Raw genomic sequence first — 13189 nt, forward strand, 5'->3', positions numbered from 1 at the left:
AAAAAGGCAAACACACTCTACCAAAAATAATAATAATCTTACCTCTGGAATGCAGTCAAGTCTTGATCTTTCCTAGTTGCCTCCCAACTGTAGTTTGGTATAGATTGATAGATCAGATAAAAGAAAGGGCTCCAAGGTTTTGAATGGTCTTGGTATGACCAGAGATCTTTTTCTTCTTGCCTTCCAACTGCAGATCTTACTTTTGATATGGATCAATCAAACAACCCCAAGGTTTCTAGGGTTCTTGATATGATTACTCCTTCAATGCCAATTTGCTTTTGGCACTTCACCTTGATGGCAATGACAAAACAAAACCCTAGAACCTGCTAACATGTAAAGGAAGGGCACCAGGGAACCCAAGTTGCATATTTATAGGCTAGGAAACCACCTCTAGATCTTTTTTTGGTAGGAACTAAATATAGATCTGTTGGGAGTCCTATACTAATTAGAATTAGTATCAAGCCTGCAGAAAAAATATCTACAAGAATTTGATGGGACAAGCAGAGTCCAAGTCCATCCCACATGAAGAAAACTTAATTACCAAGAAAGCCAGTCCAGTTAGTTTCCTTGATATGGATGTCAACTATACCATATATATTTCACTCTCCTTGGCATGTCCAGGTTGTTTTATGCTTTTATGGCTTATTACCCCTATATATACTTCAAATTCCCATCTAGATTTGACAAATCTTGTACAGCAAGGACACGTATTTCGTATCTGACTCGGAGACCGAAATTCGGTAGAGATCGACTGAAACTCCGCTGGGAGATGAACTGACAATCGTTGTCCATATAAGAAGAGGACTAAACGGGCCTCTCTTCTGCAGCAATGTGGCCTTGTCGACTGGGCGGCCCACATGCGGCCCTACCGTCCCGACCCAATGCCAACGCTGGGCCGAGCCACTGGCAACCGCCACGATTCCCGCCTGCCCTGACGTCCAATCCGGACACGCCGCGGCGGCTCCGGCGCGGGCGCCGCGCCGCGCCACTGCTGTCTCACCCATGTCCCTTACTCGCCACCTCGCCGCCGGCGACATCCTCAGCGCCCTCCGCGGCGCGTCCTGCCCGTACTCGGCACTCCGCCTCTATTCCCTCCTCCGCCTCCGGCTCCGCCCGTCGGAACCATCCTACTTCGCCTGGCGCGCCGCCGTGTTCACCCTGAAGCCGCTCTCCGCCGCTTCTTCTATCCCACTCCTCACCCATTTCCACGGCCACCTACTCAGGTCCAACCTCCTCGCCTACCCCCACGTCGCCTCCTCGCTCCTTCGCTCCTACTCGCTCCTCTCCCCGTCCGCTGCCCACCAACTGTTCGATCAAATACCCTCCACCGCCTGCAACCTCTACGTCCTCAACGTCATGCTTGCGTCACTGTGCCGCTCCTCTGACCTTGATTCTGCGCGCACATTCTTCGATGGCATCCCCGACAAAGACGTTGTGTCTTGGTCCACCATGCTCGCTTGCTATTTCTCCAATGGTCACCTCGCTGATGGGCTTGCATTCTTCCGTACGATGACATTCACCACCGATATTGCTGTGGATTGTGCCATGCTCGCCACCTTCCTCACGTCCTGCGCATCAGCTGGCTTTCTACCGCTGTTCTGCAGGGACATTCACGGTTATGCTGTACGCCACTCCATCCCTGCCAGTATGCACCTCGGAACGGCACTCATTGATTGCTACACCAAGACCAACAACATTGACTATGCTACCCGTGTGTTTGCTCGGATGACTAAAAGGAATGTTGTACACTGGACAATTATGATTTGTGGTATGAGTTCACAATTACGCAACACCGAGGCTGTTCGTCTGTTTGAGGAAATGTGTCAAAGAAGAGTGCAACCAAATGAGATGACATTTACAGCTGTGCTCAGCGCATGTGTGAATGCTGGGATGGTGGAGAAAGGGAGGGAGCTATTTAAGCTTATGGTTGACAGATATCGACTTGAGCCAAATATACATCATTATGGATGCATTGTTGATCTCTATGCGAAGGCAGGGTTGTTGGAGGATGCTTATGAGGTTATCAAAACCATGAAAGTGGAACCAAATGTCATCATATGGACATCATTGTTGGTGGCATGCAAGAAGTTCAAGAATTTTGAGATCGCCGTCAAGGGGATGGAGAAAGTATTGGCACTGGAGATATCTGATGAAAACGCTGGATTGTATACATTGATATCTGACCTTTATGCTATGGGTGGACAGTGGGATGACGTGTTGAAGATTATGAGGCTGGTGGAGAAGCGTGATGTGTGGAAGAACACAAGGCCACTGTCAACACGATGGAGTCCTCCGGCTCCAGGTATGCTGAAGATCAACTCTGATGGAGCCTTCCTGCAGGATCGCGGTACTGGAGCAGCCGGGGCCGTGGTCCGTGATAGCAGCGGCAACTTCTGTGCGGCATCAGCCCGGTGGCTGGGCCCTGTGGGCTCGGTATTGATAGCTGAAGCGGAGGCGATTCGAGATGGTTTGCGTCTGATTCCACAAGGAACCATGGAACACATCATCGGGGAGACTGATGCTCGAGAAGTGGTGGCGCTGTGGAAGAATAGGACCAGGCAACGGTCCGAAATTGCAGCAATCCTGAAGGAGATAGAAGAGATAGTTTCAGCCTTCACTTCTTTCGAGTTGATTCATGTAAGACGGGAGGCAAATTCTGTAGCGCACACATGTGCCCGTTTTGCGTCTTCTTCTCTAGATTCTCATGTTTGGTTCTCCCCCCCAAGCTTCCTGCAGCGATGCCTGCAGTCCGATTGTAATGAACTATCCTAAGTAGTGAAGCTTTTGTTCCAAAAAAAAAAGGGTTTGTCTGCTGCAGTCAGTTGATTCTTAACTTGGTTCCATACTTCTAAATATTTGGCAGAAATAGTGAACACAAGACTCTTTGATTTGTTTCATTGTGGAGGTATTCATAGGACAGGTCTGCTTGTTGTTTGTTGTAACCCAAAAGTGGAAATTAACAAGATGAATACAAACTTCCACTCGAATTTTGGAATTATATTGAGATGGATTGTACTTCTATGGCCCAGTGGGATGATTGATACACAGAAATATTGGAAGAAGGATTTAGGTGTGCATACGAATAAACACTCGAATTTATTTAAGCAAGCCCAGCTCATTATTGAATTCCTTGGCATCTGGATGACTTTGAAGTTCAAATGCACTTTTTGCAGTCGCAGTTCTGTGATCTGGGTTTCACTCTTATTAAACTGAAGTTGATAGATGAAATTTGAGCTTGAAATTTCATGTTGCTGATATGTTCTTCAAAAGAATACTCAAAGGAAAGTAAGTAAAATTTGGATTCAGCTCCCACTATTGTTTTTTATGCACGACCATGCTCAGGCACGTAGCTTCAGCTATTGTCAATAAATTATATTGACATGGTTTTGTTGCTAACAGTTTCCAGCTCCAGCGTCAGTAATACTTCTGTCCTGGTGCCATCTCTGCCACTGCCTTTTATTGGACTATGGTATTGGTTGCAGGTGGGGATCGCCTCCCCCCCGTTGACCCTCAAAAAAAAAAAAGATCGTCGTATGTGCTTACTGGTACTGGAAATTGCTTTGTACAGTACATTGGTAACCTGGAATTCTCTTTTCTGTACTTAGGGCCTGCTTCGCAGGGCTCCTCTTCGGTTCCGGCTCTGGCTCCTCCGGAGGAGTACTGCCAAACGTTTTTCTGGAGAAGCCGTTTTTTAAGTAAAAAGCATAGGAGTCCTGCCAAACAGGCCCTTAGTCGTTGTATGTATCAGAAGCGTTCTCAGTAGCAGATGTAAGTTGAGGACGTCTTTCTCTTTCTTTGTGATCGAGAATCAGCATTGGCCTCTCGGGCCTTTTTTTGTTCATGGGCAGTTCCGCTCATCTCAGCAGAAAAAACAATCATCAGTATATCTACACATATGAAGAGATAAATATTTCTTGAGGTTTCCTCGTGCTTTGGGGGCAGTCTTTTCGGTGTAGCCCTGTAAGAAGCCTGAGAACCTGTATGGAGTTGTTTGGGCACAGGATTATTATTGGAATTTATAGGATTTATTACTTCAAGAGTTTGGATAAAGGCATTTTCCTCCTGTTGCTTGAATTATTATTATTTTTATGAAACGAAAATGTTGCTTGAATTGTTTGAAATCTGTGTTAACTGTCACTTTACTTCGATGGAAACTTGATTCCATCGGAACATGACCTGAAAATTTATGACAACCTGAAACTTGTCCTGAACCCGTTCGATTACTGGACTGATGAGGAAACTTGCTCAGACATGTTTGATGGTTTACCCCCCAAAATCTTATACCCCCTGTCCCAAGAGAATGCGGTGCAGTCGCAGCTCTCTAATGATTAACTAATGCGACCACGGCAACGTGGCTGGCCAGTTCTCTCTGATCTCTGTTCATACAGTATGAATCATACTGATACGAAAATTAGACTTATCAGTCGCTGATTCCCTTTGGATAATAAATCACAGTAGCTTGACTGCACGATGGCGTGACGCCCTGGTGTTGTTCTGCGCCTGTACTGTACATCAGCTCCTCTCGGTTGATATGTACCGGTGGACAGCGTTCACGCTAAGTCATGTTTTAATTTGGATCCCATAATACCTGCAAGTTGTTTTCAGCATCATTCATGCTTGAAATATCCCGAGAATCCGAGAGATCGAAGCGTGTGCGTATATGAGAATTCGTGTGCGTACATGACCTGTAAGATTTATGGGTTTTTGCACCGCCGAGCGGATCCTGCTCTGCTCGCGCGGAGAAGCATATTCTGCAGGATCGTCGAGCCGTGCCAAACCCCGGTGAATCCGCTAGCCAACGCGTACTCCGCCTTCAATCGTCCCCATCTGAAAACTACCGCCTGTCGTGACGACAAATTAATGCGCCTCTGGTCGTCCTCTCTCGGCTCGTTTCGCCGCCACGCACCGGCCGTACGTGCACTTGTTCTCTCGGCGATCCGCCCTCCGCCTGCGCGTTCGGTTGAGACGTTGTGGCATCCGAAAGCGCACACGCACAGATGGCCCCTCATGGCTCATCGTGCACTACTTACCAGTCGGTCACCATTAAACCACACACAATGAACGCTGTCTGTGTGTGCACAAATCGAACCCTCTTTACCGTTGTCTTGTCTCACCGGTCACCATTTATGTCGCTCGCCGTCAGACGGCGAGCAAAGGGCATAGCTGGCTGGCGTAACTTGGTTCGTGTATATATAAGCACGGCTCTCTGGTGAGTGGTGACTGATCGCGATCGCGACGCCGGGCGGCACAAGGAGAGGAATCGGCAGCTCCGCCCGTTCCCACCGCGTTCTCATCGATCTCTGTGTGTGTGCCTCCGCTCCCGCTGCGAGATGCGTCCACCGCGACGTCTTGCTAATTGCCGTCCACACGGGCCAAGATGAGCAGAGACGTGACGGTGCCGCCGGTGCCGTCCGGGCCCGGCATATAACCTTTCTCCGGCCGGCCGCTCCAGGCACTCCATGTTTTTTCGCGCGCGGCGCGCGGCCGCACGACGAAGCCACACCCACACGCCCACCACACGCGCGGCCGGCCGGACGCAGTCGGTCGCGATGGGTTTCTTCCAGCAATGCTCCAGCTCCAGCAGCTCCCCGCTGCTCCCCGTGCTGCTCGCGCTCATCGGCCTGTACTGCGCCGCCGCCGTCTCGTGCTCGGCGGCCGCCGCGCCTCTGCCGGCGCCGGAGACGACGACGACGATGCACGAGAGCTACGCGGGCAAGTCGGAGTTCAGGACGGTGAACCGGAAGGAGCTCGACTCGTGCCTCAACCCGAGCCCCTACCTGGCCATCAATGTCAGCATCACCGGCGGGGCCGGGGCCGGGGCCGGGGCCGGGGCGGCGATCCCCGACGAGGCGTTCCTCCAGGTCACCGTCTCCGGCGTCCTCAAGCCCGACGCCTCCGACTGGGTCGCCATGATCACGCCTTCCAACTCCAGGTACGGCCGATTTTGATTTCATCGTTGCATTTGCATGTTCTCGTGGATCCATCGTTCTCTTCTCTCCGATGCATCAACTTATTGCATTGTGATGCAATGATGCGTGCACGCGCGCAGCGTTGCTGGATGTCCTCTGAGTGGAGTGAACTACGTGGAGACCGGCGACCTGGCGAATCTCCCGCTTCTCTGCCACTACCCTGTAAAGGTGAGCTTGTTCTCCAGATTTCGTTTTTGTATACTCGTTGCCTGCTCCTTACTCCTTATAAGAAGCTACTGATGACAGTACTAGTGGTTGCGAATTGCTTTGCAAATGAACCTCTTCCTCCTGTCAGTTCAAGTACAAAGATTTGTCCTTTTTAATAGGTTGCTGAGTTTATGAGAAGACATGTGATAGCTTAACAAAGTATTGACAACGACATATAAAAGATATAACGTGATAGAAAATCCGTGCCTGGTGGCTGGTGCGTGCATGGTTCAAACAGGCAAACTTTTTTTTTCCTTCCGAAAATCGGCAAACTCGTAAATACCTTGCACATGATCTTTATGGCCGTTCCCATCTATTGGGCCTAGGGCCTCTTAAGCCCAATTCTGATCCAGGAATAACTCTTGGAAAAAAAAATCCGTTTGATCTCCTCCAAATTTTGTCGGCAAAGTATAATTTGCTTCCCTCAATTGAAAAACGTTTTTTTACCTACCCCAACTTCTAAAACGGTAGTGCTAGCGTCCGGACGTCCGACCCAGGTGCTCGCGTCCGGACGCTCGTGCTGCTACCTTGTCTGTGCACTCGCCTGCAACCCTTCCGCTCCCCACACACACGCACATGAGCTTAGCTTCCATCAGGACACCTCTCGCACACCCGACATGCTCCCACCTTGCCCCACAACTCCACCTCATCCCAATCCCATCCCCATTCGTTCGCCTTGCCCCTGTAGGAGTACCCCCACCCCATCGTGCCCCCCGACGATGGCCTCCAAGCATGCCACATGCCATGTCCACCATCTCGCCGCTCCCTACTTCTCGATGGCCCCTGACTCTCAAAACAACTTGAAACATGTGCAATATGAAACTCGAGTGCAACATACATCTCAAAGAAATGAAACATGTAGAATATGTACTTGCAACATATGTGAAACACATATGCAACATCCAAAAAAAGAACACTTGCAACTTGAAACATCCTATTGCAACATGCCTCTGAAAATAATTGCAACATATACAACATCCTCTGATCTACTTTTACAACATCCATATAATTCAACTTCAACTTACCTTTGAACCTTTTGAAACAATTGAAATATACAATTGCAACATATGGTGGGAGAGAAATCCCTAGCGCAGGGAGCACCATGGGCCGACAGATCTGTGGGCATTGGGGGCTCCCGGCAGGGGAGGATGCCGGTGTGAGGGGAGGGGCGCCACCAAGGTTGGTGAAGGAGCTGCCCGAGGTGGTTGGAGTAGGACGCCGGTGTCGGTGAAGGAGCCGCTGGATCTGCGACCATGTCGAAGTCGCGCTCATCCCCGCACCAAAGTTGAGGCCGGAGGTGACCGCCCGGAGAAGAGAAAGGAGCCTAGATCACAGCTCGCGCTCGCGCCGAAGCCACCTCCACACTGGAGCAGGAGGAGGGAGAGGGAAGCAACGAGGCGTACAACTTGGACGACACACGTGGGGGCGGAGGTGTGGCTTTTTAGAGAAGCGTTGTGGCACATGGGCATGGAGATGCCACAGTGCAGAAAGGGAGCGGAAGGAACGAGCGGTTACGGGAAGAGACCGAAAGGAACAGGTAGGTGCGGGAAAGAGGCGTCTGTCCGTTCCGGACGTCTTAAGTAGAGCATTACCGAACTATCCTAATTTGCTCCCCACATGGTTTTGACAACTATCTGGCCAATGTGACGTTACGTCAATCATCTTACTTGACGCCACGTCATCATAATTTTAATGGAGCTAAATCGGACTAGGTTGATAATTTAGGCAGATCAGCTTTTATCAAAAAGGCTATAGATACAATTTAAAAATATCTAAATGGTTTTTAGAAAAAAAAACTACGCATTCAAAGTTTCTAAATTTTTAGACAATTTGTTTTAGATTAGAAAGATATGATATCAACTTCAAATTTCTCAAAATCATGCTCTAGCTTATCATATTATCTGGTAATAAGTCTAACCCTGACTATGTAGAAGTTCAATTGACTTCGACGACAACACAAATTTCATGTAACCACAATTTGATCTTATTTAATACTCCCATCGTTCATGAAAAGTATACAATTCTAGCACTATAATGTCACGGTTTAGTATCCTATATGTTCGATTAATTATATAGATAAAGAAAAGTATTAATATTTATAATATTAAATAAATATCATTAGATTCATTATGAAATGTATTTCATAATAAATTATTTTGGATCCATAAATCATTATCAAAATTTTTCTTTCAAAAAAGTTTTAAAAAAACTGTGTTAAGGAGTGAAATAACGTTTCAAAAAAAAGAGTTGAATCGACCTTCCGAAAAGTTTTGTAGAGATCGAATGGATTTTTTTCCCATAATATACTCAGCTTCGTACCTTCCTCACACTGAAGTGCAGTCCCAGTACCTGACAAGCGACCCCGGGTACATGGGCTGCAAGAACGCGGGGTGCGGGAAGCGCGACGCGTCCGGCGCCTGCAAGGCCCGCACCTGCGCCGCCACGCTCACCTTCCACGTCGTCAACTTCCGTACCGATGTCGAGTTCGTGCTCTTCTCCGGCGGCTTCAAGACGCCATGCCTCCTCAAGCGGTCCGGCGCGCTCCGGTTCGCCAACCCGGCCAGCCCGCTCTACGGCCACCTCTCCAGCACCGACTCCAAGGCGACCTCGGTGAGCAGAGCCATCAATTCCAGGAATCCACCATTCGATTCGACTCACCACCGTTGCTCTCTGCAACAGCTGAACAGCACCCTTACCTCCTGGGCGTTTATTGTCGCAGATGAAGCTTACCTGGGTGAGTGGAGACGGGAATCCGCAGCAAGTGCAGTATGGAGACGGAAAGTCATCTACTTCTGAAGTCGCAACGTTCACGCAGGATGATATGTGCAGTGAGTAATCCATATGTTATACCTTATTATCCTCGGAGAATGGAACTGTAGAATGAAATGTCATGTCGCCGTGTCTGATTCGGCGTTTCCTCGGACAAAATTGCCTGCGTGCAGGCGTCCCCGTGCTGCCGAGCCCTGCCAAGGATTTCGGCTGGCATGACCCCGGCTACATCCACTCGGCTGTCATGACTGGGCTCCAGCCATCTCAGTCCTACACTTACCGCTACGGAAGGTAGATATTGAATTCTCCAAACATGGCTAAGATCCTTGAAAAAAAAATGATATGCAATTAGTGGCTTTCGTATTTGTGCAGTGATTCTGTGGGCTGGAGTGACAGAGTTAAGTTCAAAACTCCACCAGCTGCTGGTTCAGATGAGCTATCCTTTGTGATCTATGGTGATATGGGGAAGGCTCCACTGGACCCGTCAGTTGAACACTACATTCAGGTAATCTGGCAGGATCTGCTGTTTATTTTAATCAATAAAGGGGATAAGGTAGATCAAAATACAGTGTTGACGCAAACTGCTCTGAGGCTGGATCTTTTCTGCGAAGTCTGTACATTCTTGTATGCCATGTTATGGTTGTAGTAAGTCTGGGAAAATATTAACTGGGTCTGGTTCTAATGGTCATGGGACACCTTTGCAGCCTGGATCAATTTCTGTGACCAAGGCAGTGGCTAAAGAGATCCAAACAGGAAACGTGGACTCCATTTTCCATATAGGAGACATCAGTTACGCCACAGGCTTCCTGGTCGAGTGGGACTTCTTCCTTCACCTCATCACGCCACTCGCTTCTCAAGTGTCCTACATGACAGCTATTGGTAATCACGAAAGGTGACTTTCTTTATTCAGAATCTTGCACTTCCAGTGCAATTTTTAGCAATAGTGAATTTACACGGTGACAGAAATATGCTACCATGAACTGGTGATGTCTTATTGTCCTCCTCAGGGATTATGCGAACTCTGCATCCGTGTATGTGACTCCTGATTCAGGGGGTGAATGTGGAGTCGCCTACGAATCATACTTCCCCATGCCTGCTGTCAGTAAGGATAAGCCATGGTATTCTATAGAGCAAGGGACCGTTCACTTCCTTGTGATGTCCACCGAGCATGAGTGGTCGGAGAAGTCAGAGCAGGCATGATCTTATCTGTACATTTTCTACTTCTGATTTTAAGTCTTGGAAACACAAAAACCTTTTCTGAAAAAAAAACTTTGTTGTTTGAGCAGTATAATTGGATGGACGAAGATTTGTCATCGGTTGATAGATCAAGAACACCATGGGTGATCTTCATTGGGTGAGTGACTTACTCATTTCTCTCCCGACAATAGCCTGGCCAAAGACTGGAGTGTGCAAACACACATCGCAAAGCAGTTTTGCATTGGGATGTGTGTTTGCACACTTCTCAAAGCGAATCCAATGGGTGAGAGAGTGAGGGCATATGCCCTTAAGGGCAAAATTAACTTTACCCCAAAGACTGATCAGGTGGGGAAAGAAAGGCTGCAGCATGAGACTGGACCTTTTCTTCTGGGATTATTTATGTTGTACTCTGGATTCTGGAATCTGTTCTGCAAGATACAAGAAATAACAGTTGGCATTTCGCTGACCATTGCAGGCATAGACCGATGTATTCCTCCCATGGTGGTATACTGCCCAACGTGGATTCCAACTTTGTTGCCTCTGTTGAGCCACTCCTGTTCAACTACCAGGTAAGAAATCACACTAAAAATTCGAAAAGTTAGAATGGACCGCACCACATTATTCCTGAGAAAAATGACCATATGGTGCTTATAGTGACATACTGACATATTTGGTTCTGCGGTGAGTAGGTGGATTTGGTTTTCTTCGGCCATGTACACAACTATGAGAGGACCTGTGCGGTATACCAGGGCGATTGCAAAGGCATGCCAACGAAGGACAAAAACGGAATTGACGTCTATGACAACAGCAACTATACCGCACCTGTTCATGTCATTGCTGGAGCAGGAGGGTTCACCTTGGACAGCTTCCCTAACAATGTAAGAGTCATGGTAACAATTAACCAGGCTTGTATGTTCAGAGCAGGCACTGCAGAATCTTGAAGTTGTAGGGTGTTAACAATGATTCAGTTAATGTTAGGAATCGAGAGAAGATTTGGAATTGATTATCTTGAATGATGTTGATATATGCTCGTTAATATTATTTTCCCATTGTCCAAATATTTAGGGGGAGGCCTGGAGCTTATCAAGGGTTTCGGAGTTTGGCTATGGCAAGGTGCATGCTACAAGAACCGATATGCTGGTTCAGGTGAGTTCATCCAGGTGTTGTGTTTCCGTCCCTCTATTTTAGCATATTTAAAAGTACTCCCAATATCGTTGGTAAAGAAAGTGCCACAGTTGAGTGTTAACTCAACTAACTCCCAGAAAATGTTGAAAAAAATAAGAAACACCACTTTAGTGTTTTTAAATGGTTCTGCATTTGCATTGAAGTCTGAATAATTGTTAACCTTTTTTTATTCAGTTTGTAAACTCAAGTTCGATGGAGGTACGAGACCAATTTAGGATTGTGAAGGGAGCTTCGGTAAACAAGACACCGAGCCTGATACTTCAATAATAGCTGCTGCTCACAACAGAAAGAAGATTTAACGGGACATATTCTCCCTTTTTTGGAAGAAGAATACTATTTGTTTTTGTATACTGTAAATAGGTGCTAAAGAATATATTATTGTATATTCTACAGATAACTGTGTATCTACAACATTACATCAATAGATGGTCCTTTTAAATTAGTCCCTTAGTCCGTCAGCATGTGAAAGGAGACATAAGTGTTATTTAATGCTTAATACATTTGACTAATAAAAAAATACTTATATTAAATTGCATATTTTTTTCCTTTGTTCATTTCCGAACACAATAGTCATAATAGATACTTTGTAGTCTCTATCTGGTTTTATTTTAAATCTCTTTTTAAATTACATATTTTTATCCTCAAGTTAAGTTGAAACTATTGTGCTTATTATATATTTTTAAATTACATATCTTGTGTTTACTACATCAAAAAAATTATATTAAATTACATATTTTTAATATTATTACTTGTTGAAAAATTTTTATCCTCAAGGTAATTTGAAAGTCTTGTGCTTATTACATATTTTATTAGCATTTCTTTTGTAGTTTTAAAAATAAGAATTCTAGGTCAGAAACCATAGTCTTAAGTACTAAGATATCATTAATCCATAGTCTTAAGTATTAAGATGTCATAAGCAGTTATTTAAAACTTGCATAAATATCGTTTAGGGTCCATCGTAAAGCTTAGGGTAAGATTTTAGAATGGGGTAACGATGCTAATCTCTAGAGAATATTAATCTTTAATTCTTATAATATTGTTTACTCTGAAGGAATCTCAAAGGCCAGTAAAATATAGCCACTGAAGCAGTTTAGGTGTCGAGACTCGAGAGGGTAAAATACCCGTGTGTATATATGGACCCTTCGAAAATTAACTACGTACTCCTAATATCACACTCCAATATCAAAAGTGCAAGTGTGACACCCTATGGATACCATTCAATTGATATGCAGAAATGAATTATATAATGCGCAATATTATGTTGTTGTTTCTTGCTTTCCAAAGTTAATTATTTTTTGTGACCTTTGTGAAAGAATTGTCCACATGCATGCTCTACACCACTGGCGGGGCTCAGGCCAGGCCAACCTGGGCCTTGGCCCCCCTAAGCACTACTTAATATATAGGCTAATAATCATTGTTCAATACTTTGTAGTTATATAGGCTAATAATCATTGTTCAATGCTTCTTTTTTCTTCTAATTTTCATACTCATCTGCAAAATTATTTGCTATATGACATACAAATATTAAATGTGACTTATAAATGATAATCTGTACTTAATAGTCTATTTGATATTTTTGTTGGGTTTTTATAGTATTAATTAGCAGCAAATTTATGATTAGTGATTATTTGCTCTAGCATATGTGTACAATTTGATCTACATGAGGTAAAATTAGCCCCTTCTTAAAGTTGCACCTAGTTCCGCCACGGCTCTACACCCTTTTCAACGTAAATCAACTTTTAGAATTGTTCTGACTCAAACTACTTTAAGTTTAACAAAATTCATAGAAAAGAAAAACTAATATGTATGACATTAAATTAGTATATCACTAGATATATAATTGAATATATTTTTATAATGTA

At 45.5% G+C, this 13189-nt stretch overlaps 2 protein-coding genes across 2 annotated transcripts; both read left to right on the top strand.

Moving 5' to 3' along the window:
- On the top strand, nt 923-3006 carry LOC8082398 (pentatricopeptide repeat-containing protein At1g33350). The gene has a single exon (XM_002456443.2). It carries the CDS (start codon nt 1003-1005, stop codon nt 2770-2772), a length of 1770 nt encoding a protein of 589 aa, XP_002456488.1. The 5' UTR covers nt 923-1002; the 3' UTR covers nt 2773-3006.
- Nucleotides 5168-11769, top strand: LOC110433403 (probable inactive purple acid phosphatase 27). Its single transcript, XM_021455430.1, has 13 exons — nt 5168-5932; nt 6050-6137; nt 8517-8786; nt 8896-9004; nt 9119-9236; nt 9318-9450; nt 9650-9837; nt 9953-10139; nt 10232-10299; nt 10618-10711; nt 10832-11020; nt 11208-11288; nt 11502-11769. The coding sequence occupies exons 1-13, from the start codon at nt 5460-5462 to the stop codon at nt 11592-11594; spliced, it is 2091 nt and encodes a 696-aa protein (XP_021311105.1). The 5' UTR covers nt 5168-5459; the 3' UTR covers nt 11595-11769.

The sequence above is a fragment of the Sorghum bicolor genome, chromosome 3, assembly GCF_000003195.3.
Source record: "Sorghum bicolor cultivar BTx623 chromosome 3, Sorghum_bicolor_NCBIv3, whole genome shotgun sequence".
Lineage (NCBI taxonomy): Eukaryota > Viridiplantae > Streptophyta > Magnoliopsida > Poales > Poaceae > Sorghum > Sorghum bicolor.